Genomic DNA, 21,256 nt, shown 5'->3' on the forward strand with positions numbered 1-21,256 from the left:
TACCGTATTTACGCTTTCCCGGTACCATTCACCCCTCAGCACGATACCTTACACCAAACTAGGCTAGGTAAGCTTCAAAATAGTTGTATTGGTCATGAATTTTACAGTGTAAACAAATCTAATCTTTTTGATATGACATTGACAGACTAAGTAATGTAGGAAAAAGGAAGAAATTAGTTTTCTGCTGTAAATCTCATTACTTATAAATATTAATGCTAATATAACGTAATTATAGGTTGCTGGGAATTTTCATATTGCTCCTGGCAGAAGCTTTTCTCAACATCATGCACACAGTAAGTTTCATACATCATCAATTTAAGAGGCAGTCACAAACTAAACACATTTAGGCAATTGCCATAATGTTTTACAAGGCACGGAATTTTTTGGGCAGAGTAGAGTTCTTTGGAATTGTTACTTTTTCAAAGTGCCAAGTTTGTTTGCATTTAATTTTATTGCAAATAATTCAAATGATATTTTTATTGTTCTGAAAATGTTATTGAAGAAACATTTTTTAAGAGAACTGATGAGTGATTTTAGCATTCATACCAAAAGTGTGTTGCTGTGAACCGAACCATATAAGAAATTTATATAATTAATCAGTAGCTTAATTAAGATTAATGTAGATGAGATACTAATGCAGAAAAACAAACTTATGCAATTCATTTTAGACTGCTGCTAATATTGATTACTACAGTTATTTACTGTTAAGATTAGGAAGTCCTTGGGTGTATTTGATAGCAGAACTCTAAGCATAATTTTTCATAAGGAATTTCGGTGGATCCATGTGTTTTTGTTACATTATATCATTGCATTCAAGAGGTAGTATTTAGGTTAACTTTAAAGCAATATTACTATTTTTCATTGTTACTGTTGATGTACAGTGCATACCACGGAAAAGCTCCGGTGTATATATCAATAATATGTGCGAGTGATAATTTCCATGGTTATAGCACTAGAGGAAGTGTTAATAACTTTGCAGTGTTTATTAAGCATAACAAATTTAGTAATCAAAACCTAAGAATAATAATAATAATAAAAGCATCTTTATTGAGGAATCGGTGTGGAATTATGGAACAATTTATCAAATGAGCCTTAAAACAAATATGTCTTACTCTACTTTTAAATCTAAATGTAGAGAAATTGTAACAAAAATGAATGACTAGCCATAATTTATGGTGTATTTAGTATAGACAGAGTTATTATTTCTGAAATCATCAGACTTTGCTGCATGATTTTAACCAAACTTTTTTTTGGGTTCATCTACCTCTACAATGAAGATTTCCAAAGTTTACCGGAAAAATTTAAAAAAATTTAAAAGTTATGTTTTTCTGAAATTTGAGTTTTTGGCTTAATTTTGATGTATGTTATTGACATTTAGTTTAATATCGCATTCGCTGAAGGTTGGAAAACATAAAAAAGGGTATCCTAAGGTAAATCTGTACGCTGCCACATAATTTGAAATCTATTTCATTTTATCTGCTATACATTTTGATATACGAGCCAAAACGTGGGGTGACACTTAAAATTTTACTCACTAGGCAGCACACCTCCAATATCAAGAAGACTTTTTCAGTGCATCATCTTATACACAGAAACGTTCTTGTAAAATATCGTTTTGGTCTAAGCATTATTTCTATATAAAATAAAAATTAAATTTTTCTCATTTTTGACCAATTATTTATTGCAATTTTTTTGAAGTAATATAAAAAAAATACTAATGGATATATTAAACAATTTCTATGCAATTTATTCCATTTGTAAGAACGGTTCTTTGGCCTTTTTCAAACATTCGTTCGCAAAATAGTAATGTCTTCCCCTTGATGATGTGGGACTTTTAACTACACAAAGAATTTCAAATTCCGAAATCCAGTGTTCATCTTTTCTATTTGGCCAGTTGTAAGAGCTCGATATTCCGTGGGGGTGAATAAACTAAAAGTGATTCTCTGCATTCATTTGTTTCTCTAACAACTCCGAAATATAACTTACGGCCCCAAATTGTGGATGCGATGTTTCATCGCAGATTTTAACTTCCAAAAATGATTCTTCACAACGAGAGTCAGTTTAATATTATCACGATGTAAATCTATGTAGATTTACATCGTGATAATATTAAGTGTCATCCCATGTTTTGGCTCGTACATCAAAATGTATAGCAAATTAAATTAAAGATTTCAAATTCTGTTTCAGTGTACAGTTTTACCTTAAGATACCCTTTTTATGTCTTTCAAACCTTTAGCGAACGCGATATTAAACTAAATGTCAATAAGCCAAAAAACTCAAATTTCAGAAACAAATAACTTTTAAAAAAATTTAAATTTTCCCGGTAAACTTCGGAAATCTTCATTGTAGAGATAGATTAACCCACAAAAAAGTTTGGTTAAAATCTGTTACTATCATGCAGCAAAGTCTGATGATTTCAGAAATAATTACCCATAGTTGTAAGATTTTAATGTTAATCCTTAATTTAAAATTTTTGATGTGGGGTTGACTCCCTTGTAAAACTGAAATTCAAAATGGGAATAAAGCTTTATTATTATTATTATGCTCCTAAGTATTTATTACTAAAAATATATTTTTTTACAGTACATGATCTTCAACCTTTTACTTCAACCCAGGTAAGAAAATTTTATACATATAAAAGTATGTGAATATATTTTGCCTATCCAATCTACCAGCACCAATTAACTACCAGTTGGTAGTCATGTACAAATCATAAGGAAATCACAGAAATTCACAAATAGTGAGAAATGACTGGTATTTAATAAAAATTGTAATCAGATGAATTAAATCCCTCATTCAATTCCACCAAAAGTGTATCTCATAATTGAAAATAAATAGCCACAGGCAGGCAAAAAATATTCACCTATTGGTTTTGCAAGTGATATGTCTATCCATATATACTATAAAAAGGGAAAGGTTCTAGGTTTTTATTGAACTACAGAGATAGTGAATTTTATTGTAGAGAAACAACTATATCATTCATATTGCGAAGCCATGTGGGGTGATGGTAACCAATTTTCAAAGTGTAAAGGATTTATTTTATTTTGAAATAATTTGTGTCTACATACATTGATTATGCACAAATTGAAAATCAGTGTTCTTGGTAAGCATCTTGTGAAGAAATTTCATGGAATCTTGAAACTTCTACACGTATTCCAAGTAAAGTTATATATCAATTATGTTTTGATTGTGATTGCAGATGAGCAAACGATAAAGTTATTGAACTCAGATAATTCAATGATTTTTTTTTACAAACGTCGTTGTTGTCCTTTCACAAAATGCAATGGCTTTTATGGCTATATTTATATGAAGACAAATTTTATTTTTTGTGTAGTTTTGTGTTTTTGGTTTAAAATCGTCTGCGTTTTAAGACAACGTGTAACGAGTCAGCAGTTGCTCAATAGCCTTTCATTTCGCTGGGTGGATCGACATTTTTACCCTTTTAATATAGGCGTATATGTAACTAGAAATACATTAAAAGGGTCAGTCCAACATAGTATAAATTAGTTAGTGACCTATAGTCTTACAATCACTACACAAGTAGCAGTGCTGTAATTATGCAGCCCACTCTGCACTAAAGATATAAACATTGGTTCCTTATATCATGCTTACTTTAACTTTTATTGATTTGTAAATTAAACATTAAAGGGCAACAAAAATTACGTGGGAAAACTACGTGTAAGAACCTGGTCAAATTGCACTGAAGCTAGTACCTTTAGTGTTATGTGTGAATTTTAGTTGAACTAGATCAAGCCACATTTTCCTCAATGTCACGGTGTAATTTGAGTAGATTCTGCCACTTAATTTTCCTTAAACTACTTTTGTTGCCCTTTAAACAAACTTTGAGCTTCAAGAAATGTCATAAAAGTTAAAAGTTATATAATTCTTTTGTTAATAGAAGTATATTTTATACCAGGTTAATTGGCATTTATTATTATTTCTGGGTTACAACACTGCATATATAGCAAAACAATTTATTTAAACACTTCCAATATTAGCCTCTCCATTATATGACTTTAGATATTTCGGATGTTAGTTAGTGAATTCTTGTTCAAATTGTTAGGGGTCTTCCATAAAGAATGCGTAAATGTTATATTCCCTTTAATTTATCACTTTTAGGGTATCTTGACTTATGTAAAACATACCTGTACATATTTCAGCTTTCACTGTCAATATTTATAATCTTACTGTAAACTCAAAGTTTTTGTTTAATACCATTTAAATCCTTGAGCTAATAGCACTATATTATATTTATATCAGTTTAATACCACTCATCGAATTCGTCATTTGAGTTTTGGACGAAATATTCCTGGGAAAACCAATACTTTAGATGGAATGCACCAAGTAGCTGATCAAGGTAAAAAAATTATTCAAAATTCATTTTTTAACAAATACAGTGCCAGAAGGTTATTTCTTTTGACTAATAATTATTGTCAGTTTGTACTTATATAATCATTAGAGAAGTGCCATATAGAAAGTAGGGTTTTTGGATCAGCCTTATCTTATCTGGAGACGATATAGAAGAGGTGTTAGACTAGCTGATTATTATTATTAAAGTGGGTTACAGAGGAAATTTTATGAAAACCTTTCAAAGTTATTGAAAAGATAAAGAGCTATATTCTTGGCTCAATATAAATTTTACTTTGGCACAATAGCTTCAAGCAAAGAGTATATAAAACCTCTAATTTTCTGTACCAGCTATGTGAAAACTAAATACTTTGTATGCCAGTGGAAAACAACATGCGACTAATTGAAAATTGGAAATTTTATTATGTGAGCACCATTTCTTCCTCTAAGCGCTACCCTCAAAGGTTGTGTGCATGCGCACCTCTGAGGGAACACTGAGTGACTTCCACCATTGAAACAGAGCACATTGAGAGGATGGCACTCAAAAATGTGACTCCTGAAAAACCAGTACCACTTTACCATTGATGTAGTCTTACATACCCTTTGCTACAAGACAATTATGACAAATTGGTCAAAATGGGAAAACTATAGTTTTGTAAATTAAGTTAACTAGCAGAACATTGTTAATTAATTTTGAACAGCCTCAATAAAGGACTATTCTCAAGGGCGTGTTTTATACTACTTTAGGCCACCACGCGCAGTGATTTTCAGACCCATTTGCACATCCTCAATACCTAAAACGAAATGTACATTTTGCATTTCACCACCCAACAAAATCAGGGGCTGGACAGTGTTATTTAATTTAGTAGTTATTGTGACTCCTAGGGATCCACCTATCTGATTGTTTAGGAGTCATTGACTACTGGGACTAAAAATGGGCAGTACATTGTCTACTATCGCAATACTATCACAGCTACAGGAGAAATGATTTTATTACTCCTACTGCAGATGGAAGTAAAATTATTATTACTTTTTACATCAAGTTTAAATTGATATATCGTACTATTATTCTAATACCGGTATCGGTCAATATCAGGCTTAAGCGAAGCCGATATTGGTCGGTACCGGTATTAGTAAAATATTTTCAGGAAAACATTTATAAATAGGAAAATTCTCGATTAACTAATTATAATATTTTATTTGTAGGGATGCACCGATATGGGTACAGCCGATATATCGGCCTAGGATAGCCGATATATCGGCCGATATTAACAAAGTTACCTATCACAATATTATGCTTTTTTGTTTACTCTCGTAACCACCTGTTAAAAAATGATATGATCTATGGCTTTTGGAGTCGAAAAACCACTTATGATTCCTGACTGTTTTGGACACGAATAATTATTTCCTACAACAGCGATCAACTGGCCTTTTTAAGGTTGTGGCAATAAATGTTTTCCATTAATTAGTTAGTTGAGTATCGCCTTTTTTTAAAGTTTTTCCTGAAAATATTTTTCTAATACCAGAAGTATCGGCTAATATCGGCCTCGCTTAAGCCGATATTGGCCGATACCGATATTTGAAAAATTAGCCGATATATCGGTGCATCCCTATTTATTTGATTGGCAGCGCCACGGACTCCAGATTTCAGAAGCTAGATCATACCTTTTTATAGAAAGGGGGTTAAGAGTGTAAACAAATAAAAAACAAACAATATTCGATTTGTGATTGAAATCATGTATCAAGTAAAATGAAAAGAAACATAATCATATATGCTCTTGCAAACATTTTTTCATGAAAAATTAGAATAAAATGGTATGACAGTGTACTGAATTCTCTTTTATCATGATTTTATCATATACACTACTGTTATGATAGATAACTTTGTTAATATTGGCCTTATATATCGTTCGATATTATTGGCCACAAATAGCCAATATATAGGCTGTACCCATATCGGTGCATCCCTATTTAAATTAATGTATAGGTCAGTAAGGTATGCCCCAAAATCTCAGCCAAATCACTCCTCCAATTAATTTTTAGAACATATTTTTTTATTTTAAATTTCAACTCTGCCACAAATTTTTACTAATTAAGTACTCTGAAGATGGTGTTGTAGCCAGGGGCGTGGCAAAGTTTTTATGGGAGAGTGGGAGCAAAAACAATATTGTAAGCATGTGCCTTGTTAAATAGGCTGCGTCCGAAAAAAAGGTAGAAAGAAAACCAATCAAAAATGGGGGCAGCACTCCCTCTGTAAAATAGAAGTGGGGGGGCGGGTAAGGAGAGTTTGTACGAAATTTTTGGATTTCTAATCCCAGACTTATCCAGGTTATTCCTGGTAATTTTAATTATTTCATAGCTAAATGTACAAACTTAATTGAGAGCGTCTCTCTCCTTTCTCGGGAAAAGGTGCCAAACATTAGCGCCCAAGAAGATACTTCATTTTCTCTGCAATGCATAGTTTGTTAACTAATAAAATCCAAGAGATTTTTACGATATTATTTCATTCCCCCCAATTTGAAAATCCCTGACTTATCCAGGTTCCGTACGAACCCTGGCAAGACGCCCCCGCTGCCCCCGTGTGTGGCACGCCCCTGGTTGTGGCGCTTTACCTCAATTCCTCCACCACCAAATTCATTGCATGATAATGAAAAACTTTCTTTCACAATCCGCAATTTTATCTCGGTTTAGGTTTTTTTTTGAGACACTGCCATGTTTGATACTTTTTAAGGCATGCAGATTTTGTCAGCTTGCTTTATATTTGTTCTTAGACTAATTTAAATAAAAATGTATTAAATATTTATTTTCAAATTTACATAATTCTAAAGCAGTAGTAATAGTTGTTTGGTTGTAATTTAACACCGAATAGCTGTTCCAATGGACATAAATGTTCCAAAAGTACCTCCACCTTGCAACATCACTTTCCCTATATTTTGAATCAATTCTCTTCCTCGCATGCCATACCTAAAAAAAAGATTTGAACTAAAATTGTTTTTATAATAATGGCAAAATCTACCTAAGTGCAGAAAACCCTCCAAAAAGAGCTCCAGATGCCATTCCTACACAAAATCCAATTGTGAATCCCATTTTAACTCTATCCCAACAGCTTGGCCCTCTTTGCAAACTGCCACTTTGAACTGGAATAGGCATTATCTGAATAGATAAAATTCCATTAAAAATACAGAAAACTATACCTTTTAATACTTTTATAGAATAGTTACATTACAATATGGTTAGTGAAGAATAGAATACTACAATATTTTAATTGTTTTAAAAAAAACCAGCTGATTATAAAAAAAAGTCTAATATTAAATTACTTTCAGTGCTGCATAGGAACTAGGGATGCACCGATATATCAACCTGTTTTTCTTATTATCGGTATCGAGCGATATATCATCCGATATTACCGACGATATATCGACTGTACCAATTTAATTACTGATTTTCTATTTTACGAGAAACATTTTAATCAATATCTTTTTACAGAGAAACATTTTAATCAATATCTTTTTACTGAGAAACATTTTAATCAATATCTTCAAATTTTTAATGAGAAATAATTTGATACTCGAATCTACTTTCAAATACAGTACCACCTAGAACAAAGTTCACTAAGCTAGCGCTCGCTTAAAGCGGCGCTTATGGGGGGAAACATGAGCTAGGGCTGCTGCCAGACCCCCGTTTCGCTTTAAGCAAGTGCTCGCTTAGTGAACTTTGTTCTAGGCGGTACTGTACTTAACGTTACTTATAGATCTAACATTTTTTGGGATAGGCTACAGTACAGCCTTGGAACGTCGTATAAGTTTATGTAATAAAATTGAAGTGTAACAATTAATTTTGAGTTCCCCACCAAATGTTATGGTTGTCATGAGTATGTTCAACAGGAAAATAATGTATCAACTGATATGAAGATCTAGGCAGTCACTAAAATTGATGTTATGTTATGAAAAAAATTTCCAAATCAATTCTTTTGCATGTTGCACATTGTGCCATGTATGCATGAGCAATGCAAAATTAGGCCTAACCTTAATGAATGAATTAAATAAATAAATTTGCAGTATACTTCAAACGGTTTCAAATATATTTCTATCCTGTAAGCTTGAATTGTTTATAATGGAAAGTTTAGCTAAGCCTACTTACCGGCTTTTTTGTATATTAAAGATTAGAAAAGAGGAATCAATCAGTGAGGCCGTTGAGCCGATAAAGCAGTTGAACATGCAGCAGTCGAAATTTTGACAAAATCCAAAGTTGCTAGATCAGGGTGAAATCTTGGAATTAAGGAGTGAAAAATACGTCGGCTCAGTGGTCTAGGGGTATGATTCTCGCTTCGGGTGCGAGAGGTCCCGGGTTCAAATCCCGGCTGAGCCCTCTGCCAATATTTTTAGTACGTTTTATCCCTTAAAGTCGTTTTCATTTTATTTATTTATTATATTGTTTTACGTTAATATCTATTTCTAAATACTTCGCTAATATTTTATAAAAAATTTGCGTAAAGTTATAATTCTCTGTTAAATCCTTAACAATAAACAATAAATAATAAATAAATATAAAACAACATTTAATTGTCAATTTAGTAATTTACTGCCAAATTTATCTCAAGCTTTTCGAAGTTTTTTATTTCCACAAAAAAACGATTTTGAAACTATACTTTAAATGTTTTATACAGAGGGCAGCACGCTCTTCAAAGTATATCGAATTTCTACTAAAGACGCGAATATTGAACCACCACACAGTGTTTCCAAGAGCCCAAATTTTGTTAAAAATTAAAAAATTGTCTGTTACAAATAATATGTACATTTTTATAATAAGGAAATAATGGAGTGACGCAGCACCAAAAGTTTTTAGCTGCGACCCCTAGCGGTGAAGTTACTTTCCCCGAAGAAGCACAGCGTTTTCGCTGTTGTCATTCGATAGATCTTAGCGAATTTAGAACATGGATAAACATTTTTAGTCATAAGTTATTTCAAACAATAGTTACAACTAGTTTATGGGTTGGTAAAAGCCATTTTGTAGCATGTTAACTCGCGGTTTATTCCGAGAGACGCATGTAGATAACTATAATTTTTTCAACGTTTATTAGTAAACGTTACAATTAGTTCATTAAATAATTTTATTAAGTTTCCCTTTGCAACCTTTGGAGAAAATTGGGTTTTAAAATTTAAAAATTAATAACTAAATTCCTAGCGAAAATTTGTCTAGAAATAATTGTAGCAGAATAGAGTGTTGTCGTCTGATACGATTTTGAAAACTTGTAACGTCACAGCTGTAGTGTTAATACTGGCCGCCATGCCAGTTACCGTTTTTTATTTGTACCAGTAATCGCTAGAGTACATTAAAAAGATTTAATTCTCAGATAAATACCGAAGGGGTGATAACTCCCCGCAATAGGTGTAAAATTTGTAGCTTTGACTGTACTAAAGTGTTTACGTAACTTACAGTTTCATATGCCTGTAACCGGTGTACAGAATTTTAGGAAGTGGTTAGCCCCTTTATAAATACTGATACCAGTATAATAGCAACTGCTCGGCTCTAATTAGTTAATTAGTCCATGGCTCTAACATTGCCCCTGTATTATGAAAAGGCCACAGTTAGTAGAGATGGTCATGAATCTACCGATTTTGGTTTAAAAAATGCGTTTTTTATTGGAGAGCGTGGTGCCATCTATTAATGGCAAAGGAAGCTAAAATTCAAAATAACGAAATGATAACGTCATCAGAAGGCCATTGTGAAGAGTATTATAATTAGACTTTTACTTTATTTAGAGGACTGTAACATAAATTATGTATCTCGTGTAAAAACTAATGTTTAAAATTAATTTATTTAGGTAATTAACCAATTTACAAACGATCCAATGAACGCGAGGGTTACCTATAAGTACCGCTTTTTGATTTCGACGCTAATGACATCCATTGAAAAAAGAGTTACTTCACGTCGATCCGACACTTGTTTAAAAAGCAATATTTCTAAATAAAGATAAATTTATAACATTTAAGATAATAAAATTAAATAAAATTATTTTATCTCCGCCCTCATTTTTAAGAAAAGTCTTTCATTAAAAAGATAATATACGTTTAAGAATATTGAAAGCTAGGTTAAAAATGCCATATTTGGCTATAAATTGTAAAAGAAGGCAATGAAAGGAATGATTAATAAATTTGGTTTAACTAATTTACAGATGGAAATTAATAGTAAATAAAGTTATCTGAAATATATTTGGCTATAAATTGTAAAAGAAGACAATGAAAGGAATGATGAATGGTTAAAAATTGTTCGATTACTTCAATGGACGCTTCAATAAAAGATACTCGGTTTTTACTCCCCTCTCGAAATTCATCTGGGAAGGAACTATTTCCGGTCGATCGGTTAAACGGTTAGAATATCTAGCCAAAGAGTCGTATCAAAGATAATTTAAACTCGTACCCTAGATTCGAATACTGAGAGCTTTCACATTGACGGCTTTGTTACGAAGCGTTTACCCTTTTCCGGCACGTGACCTCAGAAAAATCGGGCTCCATCGGTTGTGGCACGGCCAACTTCGATCACGCGCTGCCGTGCTATATAGCGCGTGTTCGAAGTTGGCCGTGGTTGCGGTAAGGCGCAAACCATGGAGCGAATTTTTTCTGTGTTCCGACTGGAAGTGGGTAAACGCTATCGGCAACGCCCGAGAGAGTGATTTCGAATCTAGGGTACGAGTTTAAATTATCTTTGGTCGTATTCAAACCAATTTGAGACGCGTTTTTGCCCGCATGAGAATTTTGCGTCAAATAAGAAATGCGTCGGCTCACGTGTATAAGGAGCATACTAATGTTAATTTTCGATAATATATTCTAGGTAAAATATATAATGTTACTAAAACTAAGTATAAGAAGATAATATTATTATTATTATCATCCTCTTATGGTATAAATAATTGATTATACGGAATATTTTTATATTACCGGGCAATTTTAAGGCTTCTCATGGAGGCAGAGTTAATAGTTCTTTTTAAAAACTAACGTGGCCTTCTTGTTGAAATGTTGCTCTTACGTCACAGTCTCTTACTTTCATAAGCCTACTAGCGCGCGCTACATTCGCGAGGAATATAGGGTTTTTTTAGCGCGCGTGCAAATCGCTCGTGCGCAAAATATACTACTAAAGCTGTGTCTTCTGACGTAAGAGCAACATTTTAACAAGTTGGGCAAGACCACTTTTTATTTTATAAAATCAACTATTCATTTCGTATAAAATTATCTTTCGGAAAAAGATGAAAACTAATTCCTTTAGAACTAAACGTATTACTTTTGCAGTACGGTATGCAACAAGTGTTTCCTTTTAACCAGGTATTTTTTTGGCATGTTAAGGCTTAGCAAAAAACCGATGTTACGTTCGAGAAAGGTTTCCAGCTTTCTAGTATTTCAACAAGCCCTATATAAATAGTAACTTATGAGTCCTGGCTGTCGGAAATATTACTTCTTGGCAATTTCTGGGAATATGTTTTATTTAAGCGCCTATTAGAAAGAGAGACCGAATATTGTCATTTTATTCGATCACGGCCAACTTTGATGACGCGCTGGCCAACTAACTTGGCCGTGGTCTTATCTATAGTTGGTTACCATGGTAACATTGGAGCAAATGTTTTTGGAGTTCCGGCAGGAAAAGGGTAAACGCTATTGACTACGTGCAAGGCAATGTTTTCTAATCTAGGGTGCGAGTTTTATATTATCTTTGGCAAAAGTAACGGTTCTGCAATGACTGCCGTAAAGTTTTTGGTGTTAATTTATAGCAAAAATGCATGGAAACCCTGTTATAATATTATCTGCTTATGAAACCTCTTCAAAGAAATCGCCAAGAAGTAATATCCTTTATTTGGTGCTTGTTGAAATAATAGAAACTTTTCACCTGTAAACAGAACGTCGTTGTTTTTGCTAAGCCTTAATATGTCAATAAAAGTTACATGGTTAAAAGTAAACACTTGTTGCATACCGTACAGGTGAAAAGTTTCAATTATTTCAATAAGCTCTATTCACGACCGAAAACTATCGGTTGCTGAGATACAGTGCAGTCACATGTTTTAAAATGACTGTGAACCCTACCATTAACCATTTTTAATCTCAGCTTCTACGTAACCCAAAAATTCGAAAGAGGGCTCATTTTGAAGGAATTGAAGAGCGCATTGTAAATAAGCACTTAGGTTCATGCTATATATAAGATAAAATACAATAAATCAAGTTTTAAATAGTTGACCTTTGACCCTGAAAATAGCTCATTTTTAATTTTCAAAATTAATTATTTTTCCGCATTCCCTATACGCGTTTTAGTTGCAGTCAAAAAACTGCAAGGGTAATATTTTTTGTTTTTGAGAAATAAAATTATTTTGTGTACCCCTCCTTAAAAAATATATAGAAATTTAAGATTAGAATACCACACACGACTTTATGGTTTTTGGTCTAACATTTCTCGGCTTCCCATTGGTCAAATTAGATCGGGTCAAAGTTGCTTAGACTTAAAATTAAACGTAGAACACATTTCTAATTGGAACCATTTTTCTAATTCTAATGGTTCTCAAGATAAAATTTGAATGACCTTGAAGACCCGGTTCAAGGTCATTGAAATTTTCATTGACATTTGTCCCCCTGCACCATCTATGTAACCTGCAAATTTAAAATTCTTACTTAAAACACATGTTGAGTAATTGGCTCTGTAACGTTTTTTATTTAACACCCTCTATATATTTTTTAAATTTCTATATATTTTTTTAAGGAGGGGTATACAAAATAATTTTTTTTCTCGAAAACAAAAAAATTTACCCTCGCAGTTTTTTGACTGCAACTAAAGCGCGTATAGGGAATGCGGAAAAAAATTAAATTTTGAAAATTAAAAATGAGCTATTTTCAGGGTCAAAGGTCAACTATTTAAAACTTGATTTATTGTATTTTATCTTATATATAGCATGAACCTAAGTGCTTATTTACATTGCACTCTTCAATTCCTTTAAAATGAGCCCTCTTTCGAATTTTTGGGTTAAGTAGAAGCTGAGATAAAAAATGGTTAATGCTAGGGTTCAATGTCATTTTCAAAAATGTGAGTCACATAAGAATTATTTTTGTTTTTAACTTTTCTACAGTTATTTTTTTCAATTCCTAGGTGCTAGGCCGACTTTGTTGCTTGTTAGGCCTATGCCATCGTTTCAGTCTCACTGTCTGCCGCCTGCGTTTAATTAAACTGTATAATGGGGTATAGGGCTAGCTATAGGTAAGCTCGATGTTGGAAAATTTGCTGTAAATTATTAGCCGATAGCCGGTGGAAAAATTCGGAGTACAGAAAAAGTTCGGTAACGAAAATTCGGCACCAAGTTAGAAGAGATATACACATTTGCCCCTTCTCTGGAGCTTAGGCTGATTAATTTGAAAACTTCTGTTTTTTTTAAATAAGTAAAATCAGATAAAGTGACCGAGATAAATATTACTAAACATATTTTTAATGTAAAAATTATAGATAAGTTGTTTTAGAAGATTTTGTTTTATTTTATAGAGTATATAATATACGAATATATTTTATTCGTAGCTTTGGCTATAGCCGCCATTTTAGGCGGGATTTTTTTCTAGGTGACGTTGTGCCACGTGATACTGAAATCACTGTATACACCGAACGTTCCCAGAGGCGAATATTTTAGGAAAGTTCTAGATTTAGGGGGTGCAGTTTAGACGGTGAATTTTGCGACTCCCCACCACTTTTTACTATTCAACGGGGAGGGCTGGTGCTATTCCTAAAAATTAAGGGGGTACATTAACATCCCCCCCCATTTTTACGCCACTCGAGGGGGCCCCCAAAATTAAAAGTGCCAGGGGTCCAACAGTATGTAAAGACGGCCCTGAATGTGACTACACTGTATCTCAGCAACCGCTCAACCAATCTTCTACGGTCAAATTAACCCTAAATACAAGTTTTCACGAAATTTTGCGATGGTCGGGTGAACAAGTGGGAAAATCTGTCCTGGAATGACCCGAAGGGCCTATGCTATGCATCAGCTTCCAAAATCTACCACTTGGAGGAAATAGGAATAAAATCCGTTAGCGTCTACCGTTTTCCAACTTTTGAAATTGCTGTCACGCCTTTTTTCACGATAGTTATTGTCAGTCAAATCCCCGGGCCCGGCGGAAAAAGGCCTACAAGCATGATTTTTGGGGCCCATTGCAGCGACCTTCCCCAGCACGCCACGGTCGCCACCCTTGGAAACTTCAGTCGACATAATTTGCCTACCTTACATTTGATAGGACCCTAAAAATGTTACTAAACGACTCAAAACCATTAAAACTTACAAGGAGAGTACCCGAGGTGTTTATTGCCGATTTAGTTCAAAGTCGGCCGTAATGTGGACCTATATGAGATATGAAATTTCCCAAAAGGAGACGTTGCACTACCCATTCGATTTGCCATGGCAACCGAAAATGTTTTTGACCACTTACAACCAAAATAAGATTTTTCCCTTATTTTACCACAATTTGTTACAAATTTACCCTAAAAATGTTTCAATATTCCCAAACTTGATGAAATTTACCTAAATGTGGTCCAAATTACACATTTCGTGATTTTAAAATTTTTTCAAAATCCCATGCTTTTTTAAATGGAGATTTTATTGTTTTAAGTGATCAAAAACTTTTTCGGTTGCTATAGCAAAACGAATGGGTAGTGCAACATCTCCTTTTGGGAAATTTCATTTCTCATATAGGTCTACATTACGCCCGACTTTGAACAAAATCGGCAATAAACACCTCGGGTACTCTCCTTGTTAGTGATACCATTTGGTGGTTATTGGTTTACTAAAACTACATTTATTTTTAGTGCAAGAATAAAATTTTAATTTTGAGGGTTAATCACCAAATTTTGCTAGCTGTAAGAAATCAAAAGGGTCCCAAAAATTTTTCTAAGAGGCCACAAAAATTATGGGCCCATCTTACTAAACAATACTGGTTATTGGCCAAGTCTTAAATTCAGTTTCGAAGAGTCATTTTTTAAGAAAATGATTAATATTCGTTCCATGCTTAAGCTTGGAAGACACATACGTAAAAATTTCACGGAAAACCAAACTAAAATGTAGACGTAAAAATATTATCGTAAATGTACAGCGTAAACACGACGGAAACATGAATTGAATAGTTTATAACTCTTTGCGTTGTAAAATATCCTACCGTCAGCCAAGGGTTTTTGAGACTCCATTTTTTTTCCACCTCACTATGACTACGCGGTCTCTATCTGCTGAATTCAGCTTCATATGACACATGACTCTGTTTTTTCTTCAATATGGAATTAAACTTAATATATTTTTAGGAGCCATGATGTTTCAATACTACATAAAAATTGTGCCAACCATGTATTCCAGAATTGATGGACAGGTAATTATGTTTTTAGGTTTTTCTAGTTTATATAGAAAGTTTCATGTTCTAAGAAATCGTTCAGCAAGATCCTACATCTCGTTGAGCAACGACCTCAGCGAAATTATGTTTTCGAAAAACGGTTTCTTCCCCGTTAAGTCTTCGTGAACTCAGGTATAATATAATGTCACACGAGACAACAACGCTTTATTTACTTAAAATTAGCTTGAGCCAAGACAATGTTCTTATACCATATGTAACATAATAACTAAAAAGTATGCCTTTCTATAACATTTCCATAGAAAAATTTTCAATCACAGCTCGTTTCACACGAGACAAATTAAGCAACGCGTTAGGCATTCTGAGCGTTTAAAATTTCCGCTTCTTTAAAGGGCCACATCGGCGTTTCAATTTGGCCTGTTTCACGCGCTAGAATATCATTGGTCGTATCTGATACCACGTGTTAAATTCGGGCCGAATCATTCAAATGTCGATGTGGCCCTTTAACTTCCGTTTCGCATCTATAAAGTGTATGACGCGTTATTCGTCATGGCGTTGGAAATTACGTACTTTGCGTCATATCCCCTTGAACAACGTTTCATCAACTAAAAATCCTTTATGGCATTCTTATCAGCCAGGAATTTAACCTCCTGGTTATCAGTGATTATGTTACATATTCTTATACTTTTCAGAATTATAATCTGCCATCTGGAGGTTGCAACACCTATAAATGTTTTAAATGAATGACCAAGGTTCGAATTCTGTTTCCACTAGATCACACGTGTTTAACATTTTCTTAACATAAGTTATATTTATTTACGTATTATTTAATATTTCGATTGTAAAAAATGTCATTATTTTATTATAATTACTTAAAATTATACACATTTTATATTTAACATAATAAGTTTGAAAAATATAATTACAAAAATTATTTCAACTTGGAGCATTCAATAATAAAAATGTCTCAGTATTGCAACTTCTCGATGCAGATTTCAGGACATATCAGTTAGTCACAATTTGTTTCGATTTGTTTCCAGACGCTGTACACAAACCAATTCGCCGTTACCCGGCATCAGAAACAAGTGTCAGTGGCGTCCGGTGAACATGGTCTTCCAGGAGTATTTGTTCACTACGAACTCGCCCCCTTAATGGTCAAGTACGCGGAGAAAAATAAGTAAGCATCTATTTCAGACAATTTTGATCGGTTATAAAAAGGTAATATTTAACATTCGCGACCGAAACGAGTCTGCTTTTGTCAAATTAGAGAAAATTACCTAGATCTAGAGCAGGAAATTGTCTATTGAACTATTAATTTACGGCTTTTAAAAATTCCTTTTTGACCGTAGACATTCTTATGGTAAACAAATCCGAGAGCCAGCCCAGTGGTCCTATAATTCCTGTGAGAGCCAGCCCGGTGGTCCTATAATTCCTGTGAGAGCCAGCCCAGTGATCCTATAATTCCTGTGAGAGCCAGCCCAGTGGTCCTATAATTCCTGTGAGAGCCAGCCCAGTGGTCCTATAATTCCTGTGAGAGCCAGCCCAGTGGTCCTATAATTCCTGTGAGAGCCAGCCCAGTGGTCCTATAATTCCTGTGAGAGCCAGCCCAGTGGTCCTATAATTCCTGTGAGAGCCAGCCCAGTGGTCCTATAATTCCTGTGAGAGCCAGCCCAGTGGTCCTATAATTCCTGTGAGAGCCAGCCCAGTGGTCCTATAATTCCTGTGAGAGCCAGCCCAGTGGTCCTATAATTCCAGTAAGGGCAAAGCCCAGTGGTCCTATAATTCCTGTGAGAGCCAGCCCAGTGGTCCTATAATTCCTGTGAGAGCCAGCCCAGTGATCCTATAATTCCAGTAAGAGCCAGCCCAGTGGTCCTATAATTCCTGTGAGAGCCAGCCCAGTGGTCCTATAATTCCTGTGAGAGCCAGCCCAGTGGTCCTATAATTCCAGTAAGAGCCAGCCCAGTGGTCCTATAATTCCTGTGAGAGCCAGCCCAGTGGTCCTATAATTCCTGTGAGAGCCAGCCCAGTGGCCCTATAATTCCTGTAAGAGCCAGCCCAGTGGTCCTATAATTCCAGTAAGGACAAAGCCCAGTGGTCCTATAATTCCTGTAAGAGCCAGCCCCGTGGTCCTATAATTCCTGTAAGAGCCAGCCCAGTGGTCCTATAATTCCTGTAAGAGCGAGCCCAGTGGCCCTATAATTCCAGTAAGAGCCAGCCCAGTGGCACTATTATTCCAGTAAGAGCCAGCCCAGTGGCCCTATAATTCCTGTAAGAGCCTATATTTTTCAATCTATCCTATATTAGCCTGTAATTTCTGGATATGTAATATAAAGTCCTATATATTTGAGGTAGTATGTGCTTTCAATGCACATAATTACTTAGTTGCATTATTCTCAAACGAAAACTATCGCTACATATTTTCTGGGTTGCTTCCATAGAGCAAGGTATTTAAGAACGATTTAGTCTTGTAACATTATAAATTTATGTTATTATTATGAAAGTTTTAGTGAGAATTTACAATGAAACCAAAAAAATCACTCCAGTATTTTACTTAAAAATAAAATTTGCATACTTTTAAAAAAAAAAACTGATTTTAACCTGGGATTTACCATATAAATATCCTTTAACTAAGAAATTTTTGTCCTATATTATCCTATAAAGTCACATTTTGAGTCCTGTGTAATCCCATAATTAAAAAAATCCTATTTTTCCTATAAGGAATTTAATTTTTTGTCTGGGCTGCCTGCTATTGTTATTCACCTTAATAAATTATCGTGATACTTCATTTGTAATGGAACTATGCGTCGATTTTGCATTATTGGGCAAATTATCCCACTATCTAAAAATTTTATGAAGTTTCAAATTTCAATTTTCGGATAACTTTTTATAGCTATATTTTATCTCAAATTACAAAACCACGTGAAATCGATCGATTTCCCGAAATGGTGACCGATTTTCCACAGTTTTCGGCAATTATTTAATTTGCCGTTCATTAAAGTGTTGGTGGCACGAAATTTTAGCTATGGATGATTAATCATTCATTATAAAGAGCAAACATTTTATAGCACGTACAGAAAATGTCGTCAAAATCGGTTAAGCGGTCTTTGAATTATTATAAAAAGAAGACAAAATGGTGGAAATCGAGTTTTTCGGCGATTATCCAGACTTCTTAAATTATTTTCGGCACCCGTGACGTCAGAAAATGCGAATCGTATAATTGGCTAATTGTCTTTAATACATTTCTTTACATCTGGGATTAAAAGCAGGTTGATTTAACACCCAGGAAAAAATCCTACGCAGTAGTAATAGGCGCTTCAATAAATGCCGCTCTCTTTTACTTTCCTCTGCTACGCGCATGCGCGAGCCACCGAATAAAATAGTCACGTGGTTAAGTTAGTTTTAATTGTAAGGATAAGTAGATAGCGCACGCGCATTTTTTTTTCTTTTAGGAGGCTCGTGTGAAATTGAACAAGCCCTTCTATACTGAAATATTAAGCAGCGCGTGCTTTAAAATATTACGTTTTTACAAGTATGCCCTGGCTCTCTGTATTACTAATTCTGGGAAAATCGCTGAACTGGTTTTATTTAAGCGTCTACTGAAATAGGCATACACAAGCCTACGTAGTAGAAAACTGATATGAAACCGAAGCAAGCCTTGTAGAACTGTTATTATTTTATTCTTCGTAAAAACGTTGTGTCGCACGCGTCGCGAAGCGCGCGCTTAAAAACAATATTTTTTATTTCGATAATAAGCCTAATATTATGATTAAAAATCTTTGGTTTGAAAACTTCTACAAGTAAATAAAATAGTACAGCCTCGATTTGCTCGTGCTACAGAGGAGAAAAATTCGAGCAAAATTTTTCGATTTTGAGGAGCGAAAAAGTAGAGTTTTGGACCCAAACCTAGTACACTTTGGCTTGAAAATTTGTTTCGACAATTACATTTATGGAAAGATAACTTCCAGGGGGGCGATTCTGTATAAAATCGAATGAGAATTCGATCTCGATACCCTATACCCTATACCATTGATTTATGCTTATTCGAAATCTTTACCGAATACCATTCGTCGAGATCTCGAAGTTCGAAATCTAGTTTTCGATCGAAAATTGGATTTCGAATATTTACAGAATAGGCCCCCAGGGCTTCAAAACAAGCCCTCATGCGTTCGATTTTATTACTATCGACATTTCGTGCAACCAACACTTCAGTATAATATTCTAAATGTTTTATTTTTAATTGACCGATTTCAAAATGACGTTTATGCGCGTGACACTACCTTTACATTGTGATGTATAGCTGACATATTTACCCGCTTTTAAGGCCCATTTTCATGCTCGCTGGTAGCGGATAAAAATTGTCAAATTTCGCTTCCGCGACTCGAAAGCGTGAAAATAAAGCTAAAATATCTGTTTGAAACAGATCGACGCGGAAAGTGAAAAAGTGTGTAGCGGAAGCGGATTTTGTCGATTTTTACCCGCTACCAGCGAGCATGAAAATGGGGCTTAATTATACCCTAACATGGCGCAGTATTTTCACGCGCAAAATGAATTTTAAGTTCCACCGATTATTCAAGTTAAACCAATGCAATTTAATCATTTTGCCTTTGGTGTTGAAACACAGCTAAAAATGCAATATGGGTTTAAAAGAGCAGGAGCGTAGCGAAAAGTAATTGTTTTTTTTTTAATTTTTCGGAAATTTGAGCCGAGGGGAGGGTGTTGACGGAAGCTTCCACAGTTGAATCTCCAAAGGTGCAGCAGTTGCTCGAGGAACCTTTGAAACTCAATGAAAAGGTTAAGAGGGAGCTCTCCCGGTGCCCCATGGCAATCGTTGCCGAAATGAAATGTTTGGGACGCTACTACATGAAACCAATACATGCTTTTCAAATATTGAGGAAGATTTTTACTCCGACTATGCTGAAGATGGCGCTACAAAACACTTCCCGTTCCTTTTTAATTACGGCGCACGTTCCAAATAACACGTTGTTAAATAGATGCTGAAACCTAGGAGCAACAAACACAACACCCCACACAAGGAGAACGCAACCCGTCAAAAGTCGTGGAGTTTCTTGCGTACGTTTTTTATTGGCTAGACGCTTTAGCGCCTGCTGCCGTCGGAAGGGGAAAATTCGGAAAGTGTCTTCCCCCTTTCCGTAAAACGTTCAGCGTAAAGGCTCGTGCCGCTCGTCCAATGAAATTCGTACACAACCCTTCGTTAGCGTGTTTAAAGGCTAGCTGCGTTCTCCTTGTGTTTGTTGCTCCTAGCAGAAACGCCATCTTCATCATGATCAGAGTAATGTCTTGTTCATTGCCAAAAGTGATACAAAAAATAGTTATTTATAGCGTTACCCCTCCGAAAGGATTTTCTCCCATGATCAGAATTGATAGTTATACTTTTATTTTTATTCTTAGGTCATTTCTGCATTTCTTAACGAGTGTTTGCGCGATCATTGGAGGAGTATTTACAGGTGAGAAACCCTTAAATCAGCCGTTAGTAATAATTTGAAACCCTAAATATAGAACCACCGCCGTCTGTAAGGATTTATTTTTAACCAGCGATA

General features: G+C 34.7%; 2 protein-coding genes and 1 non-coding gene across 4 annotated transcripts in view; 2 read left to right on the forward strand and 1 right to left on the reverse strand.

Annotated features, from left to right (window-relative positions):
* The window catches only part of LOC149942979 (endoplasmic reticulum-Golgi intermediate compartment protein 3), a 53,676-nt gene that overhangs the window by 29,584 nt on the left and 2,836 nt on the right, over positions 1–21,256 (forward strand). For both annotated transcript variants that reach the window (XM_090178893.1, XM_090178894.1), the window contains exons 7-12: positions 236–293; positions 2,584–2,615; positions 4,261–4,357; positions 15,655–15,719; positions 16,739–16,875; positions 21,108–21,163. In XM_090178893.1, coding sequence (XP_090035019.1) covers positions 236–293; positions 2,584–2,615; positions 4,261–4,357; positions 15,655–15,719; positions 16,739–16,875; positions 21,108–21,163 — 445 coding nt within the window. The remainder of the gene's footprint in view (positions 1–235; positions 294–2,583; positions 2,616–4,260; positions 4,358–15,654; positions 15,720–16,738; positions 16,876–21,107; positions 21,164–21,256) is intronic.
* On the reverse strand, positions 7,124–8,744 carry LOC149942980 (reactive oxygen species modulator 1). Its single transcript, XM_090178896.1, has 3 exons — positions 8,488–8,744; positions 7,364–7,500; positions 7,124–7,311 (listed from the first exon to the last, which is right to left on the reverse strand). Exons 2-3 carry the CDS (start codon positions 7,495–7,497, stop codon positions 7,203–7,205), a joined length of 243 nt encoding a protein of 80 aa, XP_090035022.1. The 5' UTR covers positions 7,498–7,500; positions 8,488–8,744; the 3' UTR covers positions 7,124–7,202.
* On the forward strand, positions 8,644–8,715 carry TRNAP-CGG (transfer RNA proline (anticodon CGG)). Its single transcript has one exon. It is a non-coding gene; the product is annotated as a tRNA-Pro (tRNA).

This window comes from Leiobunum rupestre, chromosome 6 (genome assembly GCF_980474605.1).
Source record: "Leiobunum rupestre chromosome 6, qqLeiRupe1.1.hap1, whole genome shotgun sequence".
Classification (NCBI taxonomy): Eukaryota; Metazoa; Arthropoda; class Arachnida; order Opiliones; family Sclerosomatidae; genus Leiobunum; species Leiobunum rupestre.